General features: G+C 35.3%; 1 protein-coding gene across 1 annotated transcript in view; it reads left to right on the top strand.

The window, feature by feature from the left end:
• Positions 1-924: 924 nt before the first annotated feature.
• The window catches only part of LOC140157060 (uncharacterized), a 29,055-nt gene continuing 6,604 nt past the window's right edge, over positions 925-23,375 (top strand). Inside the window, exons 1-4 of the mRNA XM_072180126.1 lie at positions 925-1,884; positions 17,772-17,903; positions 19,377-19,910; positions 21,811-22,311. Of these exons, the coding sequence (XP_072036227.1) occupies positions 1,246-1,884; positions 17,772-17,903; positions 19,377-19,910; positions 21,811-22,311 (1,806 nt within the window). The 5' untranslated portion in view covers positions 925-1,245. The remainder of the gene's footprint in view (positions 1,885-17,771; positions 17,904-19,376; positions 19,911-21,810; positions 22,312-23,375) is intronic.

Below are 23,375 nucleotides of genomic sequence, written 5' to 3'. Positions count from 1 at the left end.
ATCAGCAAATATAACAAGGGAACAAAGCATATAGTTCCAAAGCAAAGAAAAAGAGCTGTTGTTATTCCTAAAAATAAAAAAAAACCATAAAAAACCCAAATAAATAATAAATAAATAAATATATTTAAAAAAAATAAATAAAAAAAATAAAAAATATTTTTTTCCTTTTGAAAACTATATGTCGTGTGAATAATTAAAACACGTTCCGGGGTCATTTTTGAGACTTTAAACAGCTCGCCTTCAATGGCAAATAATTGATTTGCTCCGCACAAGATGGTCCTGCTATTATGGTAGCCCACAAGTTCCCTTCTTCCTATTGTTAAAAGACAACTTTAATGTTGATAATGACATTTTTTTATTTGTGTAATTTTAAATTGAGATGGAACTCGGAAATGTTTTAATAATGTATTTTGATGTGTTTAAAGCATCAAAATACATTTATTAATAAACATTTGATTAAACATCATCACACTAAAACCCCAGCTGCAATGTGACGAAATTAATAAACGTACCATATACAATATTATTATTAATATCATTTTACTATCGTGTATATATATGTTTAATTATTAACGATATAGGCTAGGCCTACCAGTACAATTACCGTGCAATGGAGTTCAAGAGCAAATAATTTAATACCACGTGGACTTCAAGGTTGTGCCTACGCATCATGAAACAATTATTCATACATTTTTACTGCGTGACTTTTGGCGCGCCAAAAATACAATAGCCTGAAATTTTAGTTGTTATGCTTACGGTAGATAAGGTTGTTCACCTTGAATCGCTATCTATTGTATTCGTCTAGATCTTGTTATGACTAACTGTAAAATTATTCAAAATAAAACCAGTAATCCATGGCCTTGCTAGGAAACTCAACGAAGAAGGAAAAAAATACGTCTGTTCCGGGTCAGTGTGCAACAAATTGTCATAGGTTTTGTGTACACAGTCTTGTATTATTGAAAAGCAATGGCATTGCATTAACGACGCATTACACGTATTTTAATTCACTTTCGTTGCTGTTATGATAGTTATTACGGAAATCACATGACTAACTAACTGTTGCATACGCTGTGTAGTATTTATTTTCTTCATAAAATGGCCTCGAATTAAACAGATAGGCCTCGAATAGAAACATTGGTGTACATTCACAAGAAACAATGAAGTGTGTTTTGTGTTGCTGAGTCGTGGAACTATAACCATTGGCATTTATGTCTATGGTTGTTCTACTGTTTTATCGCTAGTACCATGGAGGCCATAGTGGAACATATCGTGAATCTTCCTGTGGAAGATATACTACATATGGATATGGATCTAGAGCAAAAAATTGCTCGAGAATTTTTAGAGTGTCAAATTTGCATGGACAGGTGTAAGAACCCTAAAGATCTTGATTGTCGGCATTTCTTTTGTGAAGAATGCCTGGTGCAACTGGTAGCGAAAGATAAGAGTACTTCGATCAAATGTCCGACATGTCGGAAAGTGACTTTAATTCCTGACGAAGGCGGAATATCTGAATTACCTTCGAACTTTTATGTCAGTAGTCTTGCTGATGTTGTGAAGCAGCGATTAACGATATCACCATCGACGACGACTACGACGAGTACTAAATATGGTGGCGAAAGTCCTAAGGAGTCAGTTTTAAAAAAGCTAGCAACTTCGGCGTCAGAAACATCTTCATCATCATCATCATCATCATCGCCGTCGTCACCGTCGTCGGCGTCACCATCTCCGCCGCCATCGCCACCATCTTCACCTCCAATGAAGACATGTGTCAAACACACGGGGAAAGAATTAGGAATGGTATGCATGACGTGTACCGAGGAAATATGCTATGTGTGTATGATGGAAACGCATCCTCAACCAGAGCATAAATGCAAATTATACCAGGTAAACCGATTTAATAATATTATTTCAACCTAATCTACCATTTTCCTTGGGCATGTTATCTCCTACTAAACTGCCTGTGCTTATATTCTATCAATCTAAAGATTATCACCAACATAAGATTTAGGTATCTTCTACCAAACTGGAGATTTCCCACCAACATGACCAAACTGGAGATTTAAGTATCCCCTACAAAACAGAAGACTGTATCTCCTTTTACCAAACTGGAGATTTAGTTATCGCTGTACCAAACTGGCTATAGGTCTCTCCCAACAAGTTTAGTTATCTCCTACCAAACAGAAGATTTCATCTTCTATACCAAACTGGAGATTATCGCTAACTGGTATATTTTCTACAGGGTGAGTAAAAAAAAGTGCAATAGAGATAAGAATCCATTTTTATTTAAGAACCGATTTGAGCCTTTTAGGTTTTTAAATATTTTATAAATGATATATCCATTAGTGACCTTTTGTGAAAAAACCAAGGAATTAGCATTTACCGTTTTGTTTTTATGACACATTTTAAAGTGATACCCAATTTTAATGTTTGTCCAAGAAACATCTAAAATTTGAATGTCAGCTCACTCTGTGTAAGGTAGATTTGGAACAACTGCTATTACATATATCGAGGGGATGAAAGCTCGTAGAATACCATGCATGCGAAAAATGTGGAGAGATTGTACATCCTTGTGACATATATCGAAGGGATGAAAGCTTCAAGATTATCATGCATAGGAAAATGTGCATAGACTGTAGAGGGCGGTAATGTGAGTGCGGTGCAAAATCCTCACATTGATTTTACTCCCTAAATCATGCCATAGCTGTACCTCGTGGACAAACAATGAAAGCGGGTATCGCAGCAAAAGGACTCATAGAAAGTAAACGGTAGATGTGATTGACTTAATTTTTTCACAACAGGTAACTATTGAGTTTGGCATTTATAGAAATTTTCAATAATTGGAAAGTTCACTGTGGTTCTTACATAAATATCGATTCTTTGCTCTATTGCACTTTTTTTGACTCACCCTGTATGTCCAGGCGTTAAAGTATTTTTTTGGCTTTCTTCACAAGCAAACGCATTATATATAGCTTGATCATTGTAGACCCAGATTGTAGGGTTACCAAGTATTCTAACTTATGTGCCAAAAATGACATATAGCCATGATAGCGTAGTATGGGATTTAAAAAATCCTGAATGTCCCTTTAACACACAATAATTAAATAGGTCATCTATTTATTTTTTTCCACAAAAGTCAAAACAAAAGCAAAAAAAATTTGCAAGTGGAAAATGTGGGTCAGTACGTACCGGTACCATTCAGTGATCGATGAACTCGGCCAATCTTCCTTTGTAAGACTACAGAGGATACGCATTTTCCTATTTTCGCCATGACAGATTTGCAGCAACTTGATTTGGCCTCGATAAACAATAGTACAAACACATGTAATGACTTCCTCATGATGTTCGATATGGTTTATCACATTTACACACACACCCCAACACCCCCACACACACCCCATAAAAAAGGTTTTCTTTTTCGATGAAATATGTACAGTGAATACTTATTATTGTCTATGTTGGACTTCTTCCAAACTTTTTTGACAATGGGATATAAAATCAAAATACCGTCAAACTCAAAACCACGAATTTCTAGCTCATTGACCATGTTGACTGTTTCAAGAGCGGATATGGACACTTGATATTTATATATTTAATATAAACGCACTGACCTTGAAACAAGTTAAATCTCTTATTATTAAGGGTTGTCCTTCTGATTGCCCTTCATTCAAATATGTCACAATTTTCAAAACCATATAAAAGCAAATGCATATTAAATATTCACATAAAGTAATGTAGCTGAAGCATTATGTAAAAGTTTAATATTTTAATATTGAAAATAACAATCCAATTAATGATGGGTCATTGTCATAGCATTGTTTTCATGAATGGAACATAACACTTGAGGACGCCTCGTTATGCATGATCACATTTACCAATTGTATGCAAAATGGAATTAAAATCACGTTTCAATTTTTTTAATCAAAAGGTGTCCTTCAATGTTTCAAGTATTTTCAAACGACCATCAGAAACTTGATAGAATATATACTGCGCCAAAAAAGTATCCTTACACTTGGAAAAATAATCACAAATAATCACAACTGAACCATATTGGAATAAATTTGTTTTTGAAATAGATGCACTATCTAATTCTGCATATTATGACACCACATTGAATCCAATGTGACCTCAAGAAGTAAAGTTACAATCATTTGAATAGACGAAGGTCCAGTTAAAAGTGACAAATTGGCCTATACAAGGCGCAAAAAGATTCCAACAAGCGCAACAATGAAGCTGTATTTAAAGCAGTTTTTATTTCAGTTTTTACTTTTTACTTCTCTGTACTTTTCATAACTTTCATTTTATTTGAAAGCTAAGTGCAGCTTTGAACACTATTGATTTTGATATTTTGATATTATAGATAGACTTGAAAAATCTCTTGGCATTAAGGGAGCCGTGCGATCCTGGATACTCTCCTACCTCAAAGGACGCAATAGCCAAGTTGGTATAGGTGGTGATTTTTCTAAAACTCAAACAATGGAATTTGGCCTACCCCAGGGATCAGTGGTAGGTCCTGGGATGTTTAGCTACTACACATACCCACTTGGAAAACTTATCCAGAAACACAGATTGAACTATCACATATACGCAGATGATACGCAAATATATACAGAATTTAATCCCCGCATACCTGGAGATACTGTAACTGCTCTTTTCAAATTGGAATCATGTATTGCTGAAATCAAGAATTGGATGAATTTAAATAAGCTTAAACTGAATGAAGATAAAACCGAATTCTTTGTTGCTAGCTCTGCATATAATTTGAAATATATATATGAACCAACTCTTAACGTATGTGGAACAATTATCAAACCATCTGATTCTGTACGCAACCTTGGAGTTCTTTTTGATTCAACCATGTCTATGTCATCTCAAATATCTGCTGTCTCTAGCTCTTTAAATTACCATCTTCGTAATATAGGACGCATTCGCTGTTATATTGATAAAGATACTTGCAACCATGCTGTCCGCTCACTTGTTATTTCTCGAATTGTTTATTGTAACTCTTTATTATATGGAACAACTGTAAAAAACACACAAAAACTACAAAAAGATACAAAACAGAGTTGCCAGACTTGTTTTCAAGGCAAACCGTATGGAACACACCACTCCTCTGCTGAAAGAGCTTCACTGGCTTCCAGTAAATGAGCGTATTACCTACAAACTACTCACATTCGCTTATAAAAGTAGACATGAAACAACACCACTGTACATACAAAATCTCCTAAAATCTCACACATTTTCTGATGGTATGTTCCTACGATCACATGCTGACGGCAGTCTGCTTGAATGTAAAAGAACTCACACAACATATGGGAATAATACCTTCTGCAATTCTGTACCAGCTCTCTGGAACAAATTACCTGTAAAACTTCGTACTTCACATAGTCTGGCCACTTTTAAATCCAATCTGAAAACCTATTTGTTTCCAAACTAAGTTTTTATTTTATTTTTAATTAAGTTGTACATTAAGTGTAGCCTAAGATGTAGTGCAAGTTGTACTTTTAAGATCATTGTAAAGCGCTTTGTTCATACTTATGCTAAGGCGCTATATAAATTCCGTTTATTGTAGGCTATTGTATTGTATTGTATTGTATTGTATTGTATTATTTGTCAGTTATTTTGTTTAAGTTTTCTTTTGTTCCTTTTGTTTTAAATTATTAAAGACATACATAAATTAGTCATTTACCACTCTCAAACCAGATGTCTATAGTCCGTGGAGTCTTGAATAGGCCAGTTTGTCACTTTTTAAACTGAACCTTCGTCTAATCAAATGCTTCTAACTTTGCTTCTTAAAGTCACATTGGATTCAATGAGGTGTCATAATGTGCCGGATTAGATAGTGCATCTATTAAAAAAATAAATTTATTCCAATATGGTTCAGTTTTGAAATTGTGATTATTTTTCCAACTGTAAGGATACTTTTTTGGTGCAGTATAGAATAGAATTAATACATTGTGTATTATTTTAGTCATGTTAGTTGACCTATCAGTACACAAAAAACTTGTAGGCCCTATGTTACAATAAAAGCACGATTCCACTTTTTGTTACAATAAAAGCACGATTCCACTTTTTTCAATTTTTTATGTACAATACACAGATCACCTGAACTTTAGCCTACTTCAAAGGCCACTTGTTTTTGTTATTCGTCCTAAACAATTCATTGTAGAAGGCACCGGTGAAGACAATACAAATTGTCATGTGAGTAATTCCACTGTTTTGGGACAAATGTAGGTAATGTGGAGTAACTAGCACCCTATCCCCTCTCATGCCAAAGACAAGATTCATATTGACCTTGATATCGAGGGCTTAGAACCAGAACCATCTATGTCCACAATTACATGTTACTCATTTCGGCAACAAATGGACGGTTAATTCTGCCCTCCATAATAAATGTAAGTGATTTTGGGGTATATGCATGGTCGCTTGTCATGCTTGTCTTACGTATGTGACCTTTACTCCAAAGTCACTTGCATTTATTATGGAGGGCAGACTTAACCATTTTTTGCTGCTGAAATGAAAAACATGTAATTGTGGACATAGACCATGTTGATTGTTCTGATTTCATGGCCTCGATGAGCTACGGGCGTACACGTACGATGGCTAAATGACTTACATTGTGTCACAATATGTTAATAAAATCAAATTTGTAAATAATAAAATAATATTAAAACCTTGACTATTACCTTAATGCATGTAATGCAATCCAAAATAAAGAAGATAAAAATAAGAAGATGAAAATGAATTAAAATAATATTCTAAGGTTTCAAAGGATGATAACTATGTATGAGCATGAGTTGTAAATATTAATAAAAAATAAATAAAATTGGGACCGTGGCTCTCTTATAATATTCTATAGTTCCTTTAATGTTTCCAGTGCGGCAAATATATTATAAATTCAAAACTGAGAGAAACTTGATACAGATAAACCAGTCAAATATTGCTCTGATAAAGATCCGGTGTTATTTGTATAACAGTGTAAAGATTGAGAGAATTTTTGCACTTTCAAGCTTTTACTTCCTTCAATGTTTCCAGTATTTCCTGTTGATTACAAGATAAATATCAACTTGATACTGACACAGAAACTCATAAGGCCAAAAAAAATAAATTGTTGTGTTGCCCTCAACCGTCCGGTCCTAAATTCTGAAAAATCATGGTCGCAATTTTTTTTTTTTTGAATGATGATTTTTACAGATTTGTTCAAAAAATCAATGTTTTTCACTTAAAATTAATATTATATTGAAAGACTAGTCTTTAATTGATGTCTAACAGGTATCCACAAGTCAAAATTGACAAATGTCCCCTAATTGAAGAAGCATTATTTTTAAATAATGCTTCTTCAATATTAAAATATTTGAGGGGATTTTTTTTAAATTTTTTAGGTTTAAAAAAAAAAAAGAAATCCGACCGCCCGACCCAACTTTTATTTTATTTATTTTATTAAAACTTCTTTTGCCTGGGTAACAAAACTCAGTGTAAACACTGTTTTTCAGTTTGGCCCAGGGGTCAAACGTAAAACATCAAAAAATAAACAATACATTTTAAAATACATTACATAAGCATATATCAGATTGCACAATTTAACAAAATTAGGAATACAATCAAAAACTAGACCAGCTAGGCATAAAATTTACATACAAACAACAATGATATATAAAAACAGTGATATTGCACTATAGGACATCAAAAGGTGTAATTTACTTAGGGCTTACAAGCATATTTAAAATAACCAACTGTAGCTGGCAATGGATTTTTTGCTCTGGTGGGGAGAAGGTTAAAGGACAGTACACCTCTGGAGGAGAATTTCCTTTTGGCAGAGGCACTGCAGTTTGTTGGAGGGACAAGATTACCTTGGGATGCGGACCTAGTGGAGTGGCCATGACTGTTACTAACTGTGGAAAAGATGTTACATAAAGGCAGTGGGAGGATGTTGCTAAGGCTCTTATAGACCATGATGTTAAGGTGGATATTGCGACGATCATCAAGTTTGTCCCACTTCAAGGTATTAAGAAGAACATCAGTGGGGTATCTGCGTGGGAGACCAAGGATTATTTTGCCAGCAGTATTTTGCAACCTGTCAAGCGTTTTCAGTAAGGTCTTACCAGCATTTCCCCACACTGAGTCGCAGTAGTCCATGTGAGGTAAAGTAAGAGCTTTATACAGGAGATTGAGGGTTTTTTGAGGTAAAACCTTTCTGAGTCTGCGCAGCAGACCATTACGTTTAGAAACAGTTTTACAGATTTTGTTAATTTGCTCATTCCAGTTTAGGGCTGGATCCAGCCAAACACCCAGATATTTGAATTTATACACATTTTCAATTAAAGCATTATTTATATACACCTTCAAATCATCATTTTTACGAGACATTTTTTGTTGAGTGCATAGAAGCATAGCCTTGGTCTTTTTTACATTGAGGGTGAGATAATTTTTGTTAAGCCACTTAGCAACCTTACTGATTTCTGTATTCATTCTGTCATTGATGTCACTGACAGACTTACCCGTAACAAAAATAGCTGTGTCATCAGCATATAAGGTGACTTTAGAGTTAGTGTCAGTGACAACATTGGCAAGATTATTAATGTACAACGTAAAAAGAAGGGGTCCATATATGATCAATACAAGTTTTACTGAATTGTGTGATACGTGTGGGTTCTGAGATTAACTGAGTCATGCGGTAAGTGTTCATTAAAGATGATAGTTTCCTCCATTCCCAACTTGTTGGCTGCAGACCATCGCAGTTGAAGTCACCGAGGCAAGTTATTTCTCCTGGTGTACGGGATGAGAGACTGATGGTATTAACCTCATCCAATTCAGATTGGAGGTCTTCAAATAGCTAGTTACAGATACTCGGTGCATAAACAACACCTACAAGAATGGGACGGGTCTTAGGGAGGGAGATTTTGACCCACAATGACTCAACCTTGGTGTTAATAGGTGTTGGAATATTCAAGATATTTGCATCAAGTCTATTATGAACATAGAGGGCCACGCCTCCCCTCCCCCACCTCTGTCGCACCTGTAGAGTTTGTAGTTGGTTATTTCAATTTCCGAGTTGTCAACATCTTTGAACCATGTTTCTGAGATTGCAAACATGTCCGGGTCACTTTCAAGAATAATGAGTTTGATTTCATCAAGCTTGGGATAAGCTGACTGTGCATTAATATGGATATAGGTAAGTCCTTTGAGGTGTTTAAGATCAGCAGTAGATACAGAAACTTTCCCATTTGTCCACTTGAGGGCAACACAACAGTTTTTTTTTTGCCTAATGGGCTATTCCAGTTGAAATCCATACACTCCTATAGAAGACCTTATTCTTCTACACAGCGAGTGCGACTTTCAAACGAGGTTACCTGAATGTGTGACTTTTGAAATCTACACCCCCTGTGTGGGAGATTTTAAAAGGTCATGTCTTCCATAGGGGTGCAGATTTCAACTGGAATAGCCCAATGCGCTTATAAGGTTATCACTTAATAGTTTAGCTGACACCGGATCTCAAACATAACAAGCTCATCTGTCAGGACGCAGTTCCTTTATCCCAATATGCTTGTATACTCAAAGAATGACCTTTGTATATATAAAAAAACTCATACTCAACAACACAAGGTCAACTTATGACTGCCCAATGTGACTGCCCGAGATTGAACTCTGTCACTGGATATGAGATAATTTTGGTATATAGCAATAAACAGTATATCAAAATCTAGAATAATTTTTCCCTCGCATATTATTGTGAAAAAAATTATAATTTAAACCAGTGCCAAAAGGGAGTTAAAATCCACTTTTTGTCGAAATTAAGTTATAGGCAGAAGATGAAAGAGAGTTACAAAATTCACATTTTAACCTTTGTTCCATATCTGTAACATGTTCGGGTCCGAAGCTATGGCCCTCTGTATTTTCCCGAAATTTCCGGAAATGTTCGTAAATTTAAATCTAATCCACTATTTGTAAGCCTAAATGGTTGAAATGTGGTTCTTTTTTCGTGGTAAACATTGATAGGAACGTTCAAAGAAAACGTAAAATTCATGGGATTATGATTTTGAAAAACTTGCACACTAACAAAATATGTGTTGTTTAAAAAATGTGCACATTTTGTCAAAAATTTGTCGAAAATTTTCTCACAAAAACAAACCAAAAAAACCAAAAACGTTTTCTGTCTTTAGTGTGCTTTGACATTATCTTCCAGATTCACCTTATTTTGAAATAAAGATTGTGGTTTTCTGAAAATTGGTCAAAAGTGTTTAAATGGATTAAACCCACTGTATCCGAAAGTAAAGAAATACATAGAAAATACATTGAGAATAAAAATTAATGAAACCAACCCCATATATATAAGCTTCAACATTATAGTACATTTGGCAGGAAATAAACTTAATCAAAGAAGTGCAACATCCGAATAAAAAAAAATACGTTGCTGTGTATTAAAACTCTATCATGAAACGATTATAGGTCGATTTGATCACAGTGTCAAATGTTTAATATTGCATAGCTCACCACAAATTCGACAGCCTTGTAGTGCGGTAAGAAAAAACAGAAAAACGGAAGTAATAGTATTTTTATTCTTCAATCTTCATTTTTATCAAACAAACGAAAAACGTTGTTGTGTAACTGTACCATGAAACGGTTATATAGGTTTGATTACAGTACATGTTAATTGTATAGCCCAGTAAGGCCGTACCACGAATTCGACAGCCTTGTAGTGTGATAAGAAAAAACAAGAAAAAACGGAAGTAATAGTATTTTTATTCTTCATTTTGATGTCAGATTTTGTCTTTATCAGAAAGTTCAGTATAGCGCATGGACGCTTGTTCCAAAAATGCATAAATCATATTCTACGGGCGGACGGACCTTCCAAGTAGGATCGGTTGGTCATTCTATCCATCCAGTAGGCCTACATTGGGCCTTTTCAAGGTTTTAATTTTTAAATCAGAGAAACCAGATCAACAATCCTACATACACAACCACCATTCCTAACGGTTAGGTAAATAATTTGGAAAATATTTTTTGCTCCGCAAATAAACTTGCATTTTTATAATTTCTACAGTCTGTTGCATCATCATTTTTCCATATTATGCTTGCCACATGTTTGACATCTGACGTTGTTCACCTGTTGTTCGTAAAATAGATAGCTGATCATCAGTAGGCCTATCATAAACTGAGCCATGTTGTAATTATACATTCAACAGGTTTTTTCCTGGTATTATTGATTTGTTTAAAAACAATCGACATCATTTGGCTAACAAACTTTTGCGAAAACACTGTGCTATCATACAAGCCAACATTATGTAACCAATCTAGCAAAATGAGGGCAATTAAGATGCATAACTAACTAACTAACTAACTAACTAACTAACTAATTAACTAACTAACTAACTAACTAACTAACTAACTAACTAACTAACTAACTAAACAAAACAAACAAACAAACAAACAAACAAACAAACAAACAAACAAACAAACAAACAAACAAACAAACAAATAAATAAATAAATAAATAAATATTAATTAATTAATTAATTAATTAATTAATTAATAAATAAATATTAATTAATTAATGAATTAATAGGAAAATAAGTTAGTTTATAACTGATCAGTCATTATGAGGGCAAAACATTATGTTGTTAAAAACTACTATTATAGGTTTTCCCAGAGTATTTCGCACTTATATCATTCATATTCATAAAAAGGACAGTTTAAATTCGTCCTAAAAAATCGAAGTCGCACAAACTCAAAAGCAATTGAATTTCATATTTGTATCAGTATATTTCACATTTGTATCATTCATATTCGTCAAATCTGTGGTCAATTTCGTTTCGCGTGGCGATGGTTTAGTAATCGTAAAAGCAATTTTGTCTTTTGTCATTCATTTTAATACATATGCCATTTATATTCGTCAGGTGCTAAATGGATGTATAATATGCCTATTTAAAAGGACAGTGTTCGTTCGTTTTAGTTTATGTTGAAGTTCTTATTCTTAGTTGAAAAGGAAAACCTTAAATAATCATAAAATTAAATAAGAAAATGAAAGAAAACACATAAAGATCATAAGAAGAACATAAAGAATAGAGTTACGTTAAATAGTGGGCATTTCTAAGCAAACAGGAACATGACCCAAAACATCAAAAATGCTCAGAACTTTAAAACTGCAAGTGCCAAAAATTTAGTATCGAATGAAAGAGGTTAACATGCTCTTTAAATTATGTCGTCTTACATGTTTATCATAAACATTCTTAGAAAACCTGTTTTGGTCACATTTGTTTTGTTTTTTTGGTGAAATAAGACCTACATTTTGGATCTCTTTTGCACATATTTATTGATTTTTTATTGCATGTTTTTTTTTTATTGATTTTCATTTAAAAACATTTTTTGTTATGCATATTGTTTTAGGACACCATCAAAATAAAATTGAGTGAATTTTTAGCATGTCTTCTGCTCGTAGCACGAGTTACTGTTTTTTCACAGCTGTCCCATATGTACAAAAGTTGATATATTCATTTGGCAATACTAAGAGAATGTTGGGTATTAAAATTTACAAATATTTAAAAACAAAAAAGACCAACAAAAAGAAACCCCAAGAATGAACGCGCGACATGTATATACATTAAATGAAACGATAATGAATTTGAATGACAAATGACGAATTTGCTTCTGCGAAAGGGATCGCTACGTATTTTCAGACGAATTTGACCTGCAATTTGACGAAATCAATGACACAAACACGAAATATAATGCTACAATGTTGAAATCTAATGGCACAATAGTGAACTTGAACTGGAGTTTCTGGCTCGAAGAATTTTCGGGACGAAATTGAAATGTCTTTTGTACGAAAATCAATGACACAAGTGCGAAATACTCTGGGAAAACCTATAGTATTTTTGAAACTTAATGTAAAACATTCTAACCTAATGTTAAAAGTATTGAAAACATATTAGCAAAGATGTTCCAAAAAGATATTTTACAATAACATTTTGATTCGGCTTCATGACCTTTTTTTATGTTAGACCAAATCAAAAATCGTTTATAACGTTTTAAAACATTTTAGTGTTTGCTGGGTAACCCGTTTTTAGTGAATACACGGTAGAGCTCGGTAATCTATAGGCCTACTCTATGTTCTGACTACACTGCAAAAACAATGTTTAGCATTTAAACACTTAAATATCACACATTCTTTCCTTCACTATGTAAACGTGTTTAAATACTAAACATAATGTATAGAGTTTGGATGGATAATGTTTAGCCAATGGACATTGAAGTTTAGGAATTTGATACGTTATGAATAGTTTCCGAACATAATTTACAAAGTGAAGGCAAGCGTTCAATGGCTATATTAGAGTGGCAATTAAATTTTCTTTGATTTAAAACACCGAATTCCGCGATTTTCCGTGCGTGGTTTTAAATACTAAATTCCGTGATTTTCCGTTATGTAATTTCAATTCCGTATTCATATTCGGGGTGAAAAATGTTACTAGCATTATCTTCTTAGTTGTTTTAAGCCTGATATCTTTGAAGACGGACTTCATTTTCATTTTTCAGCCTCACATTTCATTATTTTTTTCTTCTTTTTTATTTTTCTCAAGGAAAAAACACGTTTTCCGCGAATTTCCGTGTTTTCCGTTTTATTCTGAAATTCCGTGAATTTGTCCGTTTTTCCGTGACACGGAAAACTTGCCACTCTAGGCTAGATAGGCCTACAGTATTTTGGCAGTGTATGATAGCAAACATTAGGACCTCCGTAAGTTCACGTACAATACAATACGAACATGCGATAATATGATCATTTAACGATTCACCTATCAAATATGAAACATATTTAATAAACGAGATATTTATCATTTATCAGTATCGTATATAGGCCTAGATTGTTGCTTAGCAACGGAAATTGCTACCTTCATATTACTAAAATATTACAGTTATTACTCCCTATTCCAGAAAAATACAGCATTATTTTTTTGGGATTAAAAAACTATATTATCCTGTTTTGCCCGTTTTGCCAAATGAAACATAGCTAAATCCTAATCCTTTAGTTAGTCCTAACTGGTAATAAAAGTTAAATTGTAATTGGTCAATTTTTGGAAATAAGGGCCAAAAACATGCGTTTTTGGGTGTTTTTCGTATGCTGTGACGATCAAGCCTAAAGACTTGTATTAAGACTAATTTCAGTTTGTGCATTCTAATTCTGGGAAAAGACATGTTTCATTGATTTTTATAACCAATCATTTAATCATAGTAACAACAAAAAAAAGTGAAATTTGAGCAAAATTTTGTAAAATACTCACGATTTTGATTGCTTAAGCTTATAGGCCTGTTCCAAGCCTTTGATGTTTGTGACTCGATTGTCAGAAAACATGCCAAAAATGCATGTTTTTGGCTCTTTTTACAATAAATTAGTAAAATAATGAACTTTTTCTTTATCTCCAGTTAGTACTAAATAAATAATTAGGATTGAGATGAGTTTCATTTGGCAGACTTTGATAATATTTTTTTTATCCCCAAAAATTATTGCTGTATTTTTCTGGAATGGGGAGTAGTCTGTATTGCTGTAACATGCAGTGTATAATATTATTTTATGAAGCGATTGAAATGAGAAATTTATATAACATTTTATCGCTCGAACAAAACAAGGAGCTGTAGACATTGTGTATTTTGTTTGTTTTTTGTTTTGCATTATGAACGTTTAAAACCTTAATGTACGATTTCCTTCATATTTTAAATTTATTATTCCACACTCAAAATACTGAAATAATACAAGTAATAGGCCTAATTGTAGGGAAGGATTTCTGCCCACTTTGAGCTGAAATAACAACGTAAAGTTTAACATGATGCAGTTCTATAGGAGCACAATGTTATTAAAAAATCCCCGTGTAGCTGTACATCGGAATCATACAATTACACTGTAAAAACAGTGTTTAGCGATTAAACACTTTTCTTAACACAATTTTGCCACCACTTTGTAAACATGTTTAAAAGCTAAACATCATGTGTCAAATTTCTAAACATTGGTCAGTGATGGTGTTTAATTTCTAAACATCTGACATCCATATTCTAAACATAACGTTTCTAAACACATTCTTGCCACCACTTTCTAAACACTGTTTTTACAGTGTACACACCCCCACGCCACACCAATCACCACACACCCATCTCAACACCACCCTCTACCACGCACCCCCCACCCACACACACAATGCAGACGATCCTCCTCGATTGCCATTTTGCCAATTCCAATGAATTTGGATCGACTTGATATGACAGGTATTTCACGACTGACAGACATGAATAACACCCCACACGTATGTACCATTACCCTCCCCCCACACACCCCCCATCATATCACCCCAACGGCACTTCCAGATATGTAACAGATGAAGTCACAATATAAATTCAGGCCTAAAAATTCCCAGCAATCAAAAAGAAACACCAATGACATTAAGGTTAAAACTAGAAATGTTATAAATAATAATTATGGAAGCAAACGGTTGCTATAGAGATGAAATGGATTCATTAATGCATGACAAAACAAACAAAATGCCCGATTTGCCCGACTAGATTATAATACCAATAATGAATTACTTCTCCCTACCAATAATAGTAATACTATTACTTACATGGAAACAGTGGGTACTTTAAAAAGTAATTTATTAAAATAATAGTAGAATATTATTTTTGCTGAACCATGAAATGGTATCAGCCTATATGAGTGTATGTTACTAGCTTTACGGTATCTTACTAGCTTACTAACCATTTGGTCTGAAATGGACATATCTCTAAATGCCACGAAGGTATGACCCCATGAGTAGTGTCATATGAAAGAGGAAAACATAAAGAATATAATAAAAATATTTCCAAACGTCAGAGGTCATCCAGGGGTCACAGGGGTCAAAAAAGGTCATTTTAACCGCAAATGCTCCGATTGAGCTTAAATTTAAATGCAATGATCCTTATGACATTCTAAACATGTTTAAAACATTTTATAATTTATTAAAGGTCATTAAGGGGTCATACAGGGGTCAAAGGTCAAGTTTTTCAAAATGCTCCAATTGAGCTGAAATTTATATGCAATGATCCTTATGACATTCTAAACATTTAAAAAACATTTTAAGATTCATTTAAGGTCATTAGGGGTCATAAAGGGGTCAAAGGTCAAGTTTTCCAAAATGCACCGATTAAGCTGAAATTTAAACGCAATATGATCCTTATGACATTCTAAACATGTTGAAAATATTTTAAAATTCATTTAAGATCATTAAGGGCCATTACAGACTCCGGGTGACAGTGGTATAGGCCTACCACAATATACTGTCGAGGCCACATGGTTCAGCTATGGTGCGGTTATCGCTCTAGTTTTTAAATGGTCAGTGTTTTATGTTACTTTGGTCCATTCTATATGACAGTCATCATGATTAAATTAATATTTTTAAAAATGTCTCTAAAGGAAAGGAAAGTCTTCATAAAGAGGATGGTGCACAACGTAGATAGTATTATATTATCCGTTAACACCCACAATCGCCCACATCCTCACACCCCCATCACACAAACACCCACACCCCACCTACCTGAATGAAGTAATGACAAGTATAAAAGCAAAGATATCACAAAACAAAAAAACACACCATTGCATTAAAATTAAGTGTTGCAAGATAGCAGCCATGGTTGATATGGGTTTACGCATGGATGACAACAATTATTTGACGTAGAAAATAGAATCATAAAATGACAATGTAAATAAATGTATTCTTAGAATAGTTGGACACAGGATTTAATGATGTGCTTTTAAGTACATCATCTGAAGCTATATATATATCTTAAAAGATATAATAGCCTAAGATATATATCTTAAAAGATATATATATATATAGCCTCAGATGAAAGTGACTAATGGACTTCTATATAAATAATTGTTTTTCAATACCTCAAATATTGGGCAAATGAACCCACATATTTATCTTCGCGCTCATAATTATTTGCACCGTATTATGTAGTCGGTGCAACAACTTAATCACACTTCCCGATTTTGTCCCGGATTTCGTTCCATAGCCCTGTTTGCTCATTTCGTTCCCTAGCCCTTTGATCATGCCTATTGCTTCCCCAAATGTTATGGTAGTCGAACAGGTACGTATCTCCCCCATCCGCCCCATCGATTGAAAAGTTAAGTGGAGGACGCTGGTTGGTGGTATACAGCGGTTGGTAGGCCTACCTTAGATCAGGAAATACAACAATAATATTTATAATGCTATAAATCTTTTTCTTTAAATCTTGACAGCCTCTCTTCCGATATAGGCCTACAGCCCGGGGGTACAAAACCTTTGAAGTCACGGGTATGTTCCTGTCAATAGCCCCCCCCTTTTCTGAGTCTTTTTAGGTTCGGTTACCCAATGACTCCCCTTGTTCTGAAATTTTGTCATCAAAATGCCATCATAAAATAATGCAGAAACTGTCAAATTATTCTTTTTCAGGAAATTTGTATTGTAAATTTGCAGAAAAAAATCCTCAGTATAACAAGTGTACTTGTGCTGTAATAAAAATAGTGTGCTTATACAGGGTGTATCAAAATGATTGTACCCATCAGTTTGAAAAGCCTGCTTCTTCCAGATGCATGCAACCTGAGAAATCATGGGGGGATCGTGAGTCTAGTTCGTAATCCTAGTCCATGATACTAGAAACTTGACGTGAACCACTACAACTTGCATGTTACTATTATCATGGTCATAATGATCAAAATAAGTATGGATTGACATCAAAATATATTTTATATATTTGTGTTATTTTTTTGCTTACAGAAAGCCATAGAAGAGAGCAAACAATCCCTGGGTAAATTTCAAGAACAACTCCGAGGAAGTGTTGCTCGTGGACAGCGGTACCTGGATGCTATCGAAGAAAATAGAAGTATACTTAATGATAACGCTACACAGGTAAACAGAATCAGAGGCTCCGGAAGATTTTGAATATTGGGGGGGGCAAAATTTTTAGCCTGCTCCGACACGCGAAACGGTGAAATGGGTGGGTGCGGGAGGCTTCTGAAATGCATACATTTTTGCATGAATTGTACCTGACATTTTGAATTATACCCTAAACTTATGATTTTTACCCTAAAATTATGAATTTTACCTCAGATTATTAGGGGGGGGCTCTATGGTACTTGGGACCCCTCACCAAAACTATTGAGGGGCCGGGCCCCCAGGTCCCCCGGTTCCGGAGCCACTGAGAATCAATCTTGTACTCATAAAACACACAGATGCTATTAAAACGATATAAATATGTTATAAACGGTTTTGGTTTTAGTCAAAACGTTTTAATAACATTTAAATGTCGAATTATAAAGGCCATCAAAACTTTTCTGAAACGTTTTATTACATAACGGTCCAAATGTGAGGCCAAAAAACCCGACCATTTTGCAAAAAAAAAGCTATGTGCTATTTTTTTTTTAAAGAAAAACTAAGTGCTATATACGTGGGAAATTTGTTTTGTGTTTTAGACCACTTTTTCTTGTGTTTTGCCCAGCGCATATGACGTGCTAGGATGGCTTTCACTTACTTATTCGCGCGGGTTAGACCTGTTAATCAATGTAGGATATGTATTAATAATATACGCGTATGACCAAAATTATAGGATACATGAAGAATTGCAAAACTGTCGAGTTGCGATCCTGTGATTTTGATTTTGGTTTTTGAAAAGATTTGCCTCTCTCTCCCAAATATATTATTACCTCTTTTCTTTACCATAATTGCACACAATAGCTCATACTAATAGCCTCTGTGGCAATTGAGATTGGATTAAGGAGGCCTAAATCTAGGAAAAACATGTATATTAACCCCAACCCTACCCGTGGTTTTTTGCTATCGGAAGGGAGGGAAAGAAGAAACAAAAAGGAGAGAAGGTGAAGAAAGAAGTCACTTGGTACCCACGGGATTCGAACCTGGGACCCCTCGCATGCCACGCAGAAGATTACCGACCTGTAGCCACCGAAGTAACGCTGCCCCTGGCAGTAATTCCCTGGGTATTTATGACTTAGGCTGATTGCGTCAACAAGTCACGTGGAATGCATGCACGCACAGTGGTTTTAATAGTGAGTTTTAGTGAGACCTGGCTGGGTTAGGGTTAAGCCTTTCCTTTCTCTTGACCCAATTTCACCCAAAGGCTGTCAGTAAAATTGTACACAATTATTTTGTTGGGAGTGACGTTCTTTGTCTTCAATTCTGTTTCTTTATTTTCTTGCCATATACTAGTACAGCATGCTTATACGATTTTTTAGCTTGCTTCAGCATTTTACTTGAGCCTGATCTCATCAGAATCCAATTGTGTCTCCGCACGGAGAGATCATTTAAACAAACAAGCAAACAAACAGACAAACACACTTAGATATTTATCTTGTTGTATTTGTACAGGTATTACAGGCAATCCAAACAGCAACAGGCGAAACAATACGTGCAATATACAGTCGATCAGACGAACTTATTAAAGATGTCAGAAATATCCAAAAGGAGATTGACAGCGAGCTTACCAATCTCACCGACCACTCTACAGTGCGTCTTGAAGACGACATGAAAAAACTTGATACCATCGACAACGTGTTGGAGAAATCAGATTGCATAGATGTTATATCATGTACTGTGGCAATGAAGGAAAGTGATCCGGGTTGTGCGAAGCTTTATAAAGCAGTCCCTCATGGGGTGAACTTTGTCCAGTTTGTACAGCAAGAGTTAGGTCAAGAAGGCGGATTAGGTACGTTGCAACCACTTGACATCGTCATCTTAGGAAGAGATGGTTTGTTTCATGACGAAGGACAAGATAAGAGTGGTGATGCGGAGAAGAATAAGAGGAATATCTGCAACAGAGACAAGATGGAAGGCAATCTTAGTACTATTACGGTTGATGGTGTGACGTATCATGAAATTAACGGAAGAAGCGGTCCATTGTTGGTAAGTCGGGTTAAAAAGGTGTCCAGTAGGCGTTTTTCTAACCTATGGCCACATGTTTTGAACTGGTAGATTTTCGCGTGACATGAAAAGTTCACTTTTTCAGCTCCAAGAAATGCACCGATTTACATTTGAAATTAGTTATTTCAGTAACTGTGTATGCTACCATTTTTTATGGGGGGTTAATGGTTAGGGAGATATTGCAAGTAGAAGGTGAGATTTTTGATGAAAATTTTTCTGAACTTTGTGTGAACATTTTGTTTTTATCTTGCACCCCACATCAAAAAGAACATTATATTTAAGCTCCATAGAGCTAGATCTTTCAAAAAATGTATACTTTTACAATGCTACCTGCTATAGATTTTCCACGGCGCAAACATTTTGTCGGAACGTATAAAAATGTACAAATTTGTTCAAATTCTTAATGATCTTGATAATACTTGAACAAATAGTTATAATTTATGTTACCCTGGACACAAATTTGCACAAAAACAAATGTACAATGTAACTGATTGATAACAGAAAATGTAACCAATCACTAATTACCTTTTTCACAATTGGGCAGATCTAGTAAGTTACATGGTAATTGGTAATGGAACACATGATGTCGCATTCATCTGTGGACTTCAGATCAAGTCACTCTGTAGGGATTTTTGCCAAAATAAGTCCTGTCCTCAGTGCTTTTAAAGTTGTAAGTTCAGATTTATTTATTTAAATTGGAAGTTTTGCATAGCACTGTTGAGGCTTTTCTTTCGCATAAGGCTCTGGCACCTCCTTGTTGTAACTTACATGTTAAATTTTTTTAATTTTTTAACAATTTGCTTGTACTGTACTGACTGTACAAGTAGGGACAGTCTATTTAAGCATTTTTCAATTGCACTTATAAACAGTATTAGTTAATAATTTTACCAGCCACAAGACATCAACGACAGAAAAACGATGTTACAAATTTTACCGCATTATATTTTGCCTTTCTGCATGCCGACATCCGCAATTCCACTTTAGGGCTCCAGTTTCCAACCTTAACTTAAATAAAATGATACAGATAGACCTAAAATATACAGCAATCTTAATAAAATGCCAATGATGAAATAAAAGTTGAATTAGCTGGTTTAAATCATTTCAGGTAGGTTACAAGCTATAAATTAGCAGAATTCTATTCCAAAACAAAATTACCGCGTGGGAGCCACCGCGTGGGAGCTACGGCTCCACCCTGTGATTTTTTTACTTCAACAATCATAACTCAAGAAGTTTATATGGTATGTCCAAAGTTAAGGTACCATTTTAAAGAGCTCATCAATAGCTTTAATTTGATATGTATTTTACCTATGTAGGGTATCATGATGTTAACTAAAATTGTACAAGAACGTAAAAAATCTTGCGCCAATGTCACGGCTCCAGGCTATCAGTCTACCAGTTCAAAACATATGGCCCTCTCTATGAAGACATTACCTTATTTTACATTACCATTAGTAACGTGAGTGATAAAAAACTGTAAAAGATGTATTCCAATTCCAATGCCAATTTTCTCTTGCACCTTATGATGGTCGCCGGCAGAGGTAAACTCGGAATGTTGTGTCTGACGTCAATTCATTCAGACCGAATATTACTGCGCAGGTCAGCAACCAATCAGGTCGATACTCTGCCCTGACGTCAGACGCAACATTCGAAGTTTTTATCTCTGCCGGCGACTACAGAATGAGAGGGAGAGAATTATACCTTTGCAATGAAATATGTTTCAACCTATAAATATTGTACGACGCTTCGATGATTAGAAATCATGTGTTCATTTCGCATTTGAACTGGACTGATGCATGTTGTATTTTTGTAAATGTTTTGTAAATATTGCATGAATGCTTGAGATGATATCATAACTTTCATTGCATTCTTTTCCACGTTACAGATATCAGAACCTCAAGCAAATCAGTCTCATGGAGGAGTCCCAGCTCCGAGGCAAGACTACCCCCATGACCATTACGGTATGCCGATGACAACAGCTGTGGTACCAGGTGCCATTGTAGCCACTCCATACAGTCCGCAATCACCACAGCCACAAGGTGTACCTATGAACTCTACATCCCCACCGTACATGGGACCTCAACAAAGACCTTCGTTTCCAGCAGGACCACACCAAATGTCCCCACCATCACCGAATGTCTACATACGGCACGTCCATCCCCATCCATCCCCTATGGCCCCACCGATGCAGGGTAGTTACACGAGACCTGTGTTGCCACATCAGCGCATGAGGTATTCGGTACCAGCTGCAGCTTATGCGTATGTACCAAGAGGTCCGGGTCCGTACATATCAAATATGCCACACAGGGAACCAGTTATATATGGACCTACTTCACCCGTCAACATGGCGAGGCCATACCTGAGGATACGACAACCTTGTCCAGGAGTAAGTATTTTCAAATAAAGGGACACTTCGTGATCCACAGTCTCATCCACCTAACTCATACCATCAGAAACCTAATGCTGGTTTCATATGTTCTGCCGTTTGCCGCTGACTGGCGCGACGTTTCATCATGCCGCTTGTACTTTTCCAACTTTGTACATGACTAAGAATGCCAATGTTGCTGCTCAGCACCGCCAAAAATCGTTTCCTGTTCTCATACGTCAGAGCGGTGCCGCTCCCATCCAGAGTTGACTTGAATTTAACTCTTAGCGATCTGCCGCTTTGGGCAAAGCGGTGGAGCGATCGATATATCGGCTTGCCGCTGGTCGCTGCTAGCGTTTCTGGAAATGAAGCAAAATCGTCGCCATAGTGGCAAAGCGGCAAGCGGCAGGAAAGTATGAAAACAGCATAAGACTACATTATGATTGGACAAAAGTTGACAAAACAGTTGATCTTTCATCCACGTTTCGAAGACTTTCATCATTATTGAATGTTCCATTATTTCGCTAAAATAATATTATTTAGCTTGTTTTCAGATGACGCGTTCGGTAACAATTCAACCATTCTATAGCGCCCCAAAAGAGTGTGCGTTTCTGAAGTTTGGATTGTCGTGAAAAAAGCCAACATTCGTGGTTCCATCACAAACATCAAATCAATGACAATTATATCTATTGTAAAGTTGTTTCATTTGGTCATTGCGTGTGTTGTTTGAGGTTTAGATCTAACCAGCGGATGATATTTGTTGCGAGCATTGATAACCATGGGTCTTGACGTCATTATGACGGATATCTTGTACCGCCGAAACAATCAACTATTGCACTTGTTACACCCGTAGAACATTCCATTCAAAGCTTTCAATGAGCAGGTGCAAATTCGCTGTCAATGTGATGTAATAATCGGATTAACTATCATAGCTATAGGTTCAAACAATTTTTGATCATATCGCGCTTCACTAGTACGTTCACGCGGCACCTCTGCATTGAAGCATAGATGTCAAAGAGCAGGGATAAAGACCTGGATCATAATTATATAGTACATTCATAGCATGCTGATCACTTGAACCTGTA

The sequence above is a fragment of the Amphiura filiformis genome, chromosome 7 (genome assembly GCF_039555335.1).
Source record: "Amphiura filiformis chromosome 7, Afil_fr2py, whole genome shotgun sequence".
NCBI classification, from domain to species: Eukaryota; Metazoa; Echinodermata; class Ophiuroidea; order Amphilepidida; family Amphiuridae; genus Amphiura; species Amphiura filiformis.
This window is presented reverse-complemented; position numbering and strand designations above follow the sequence as displayed.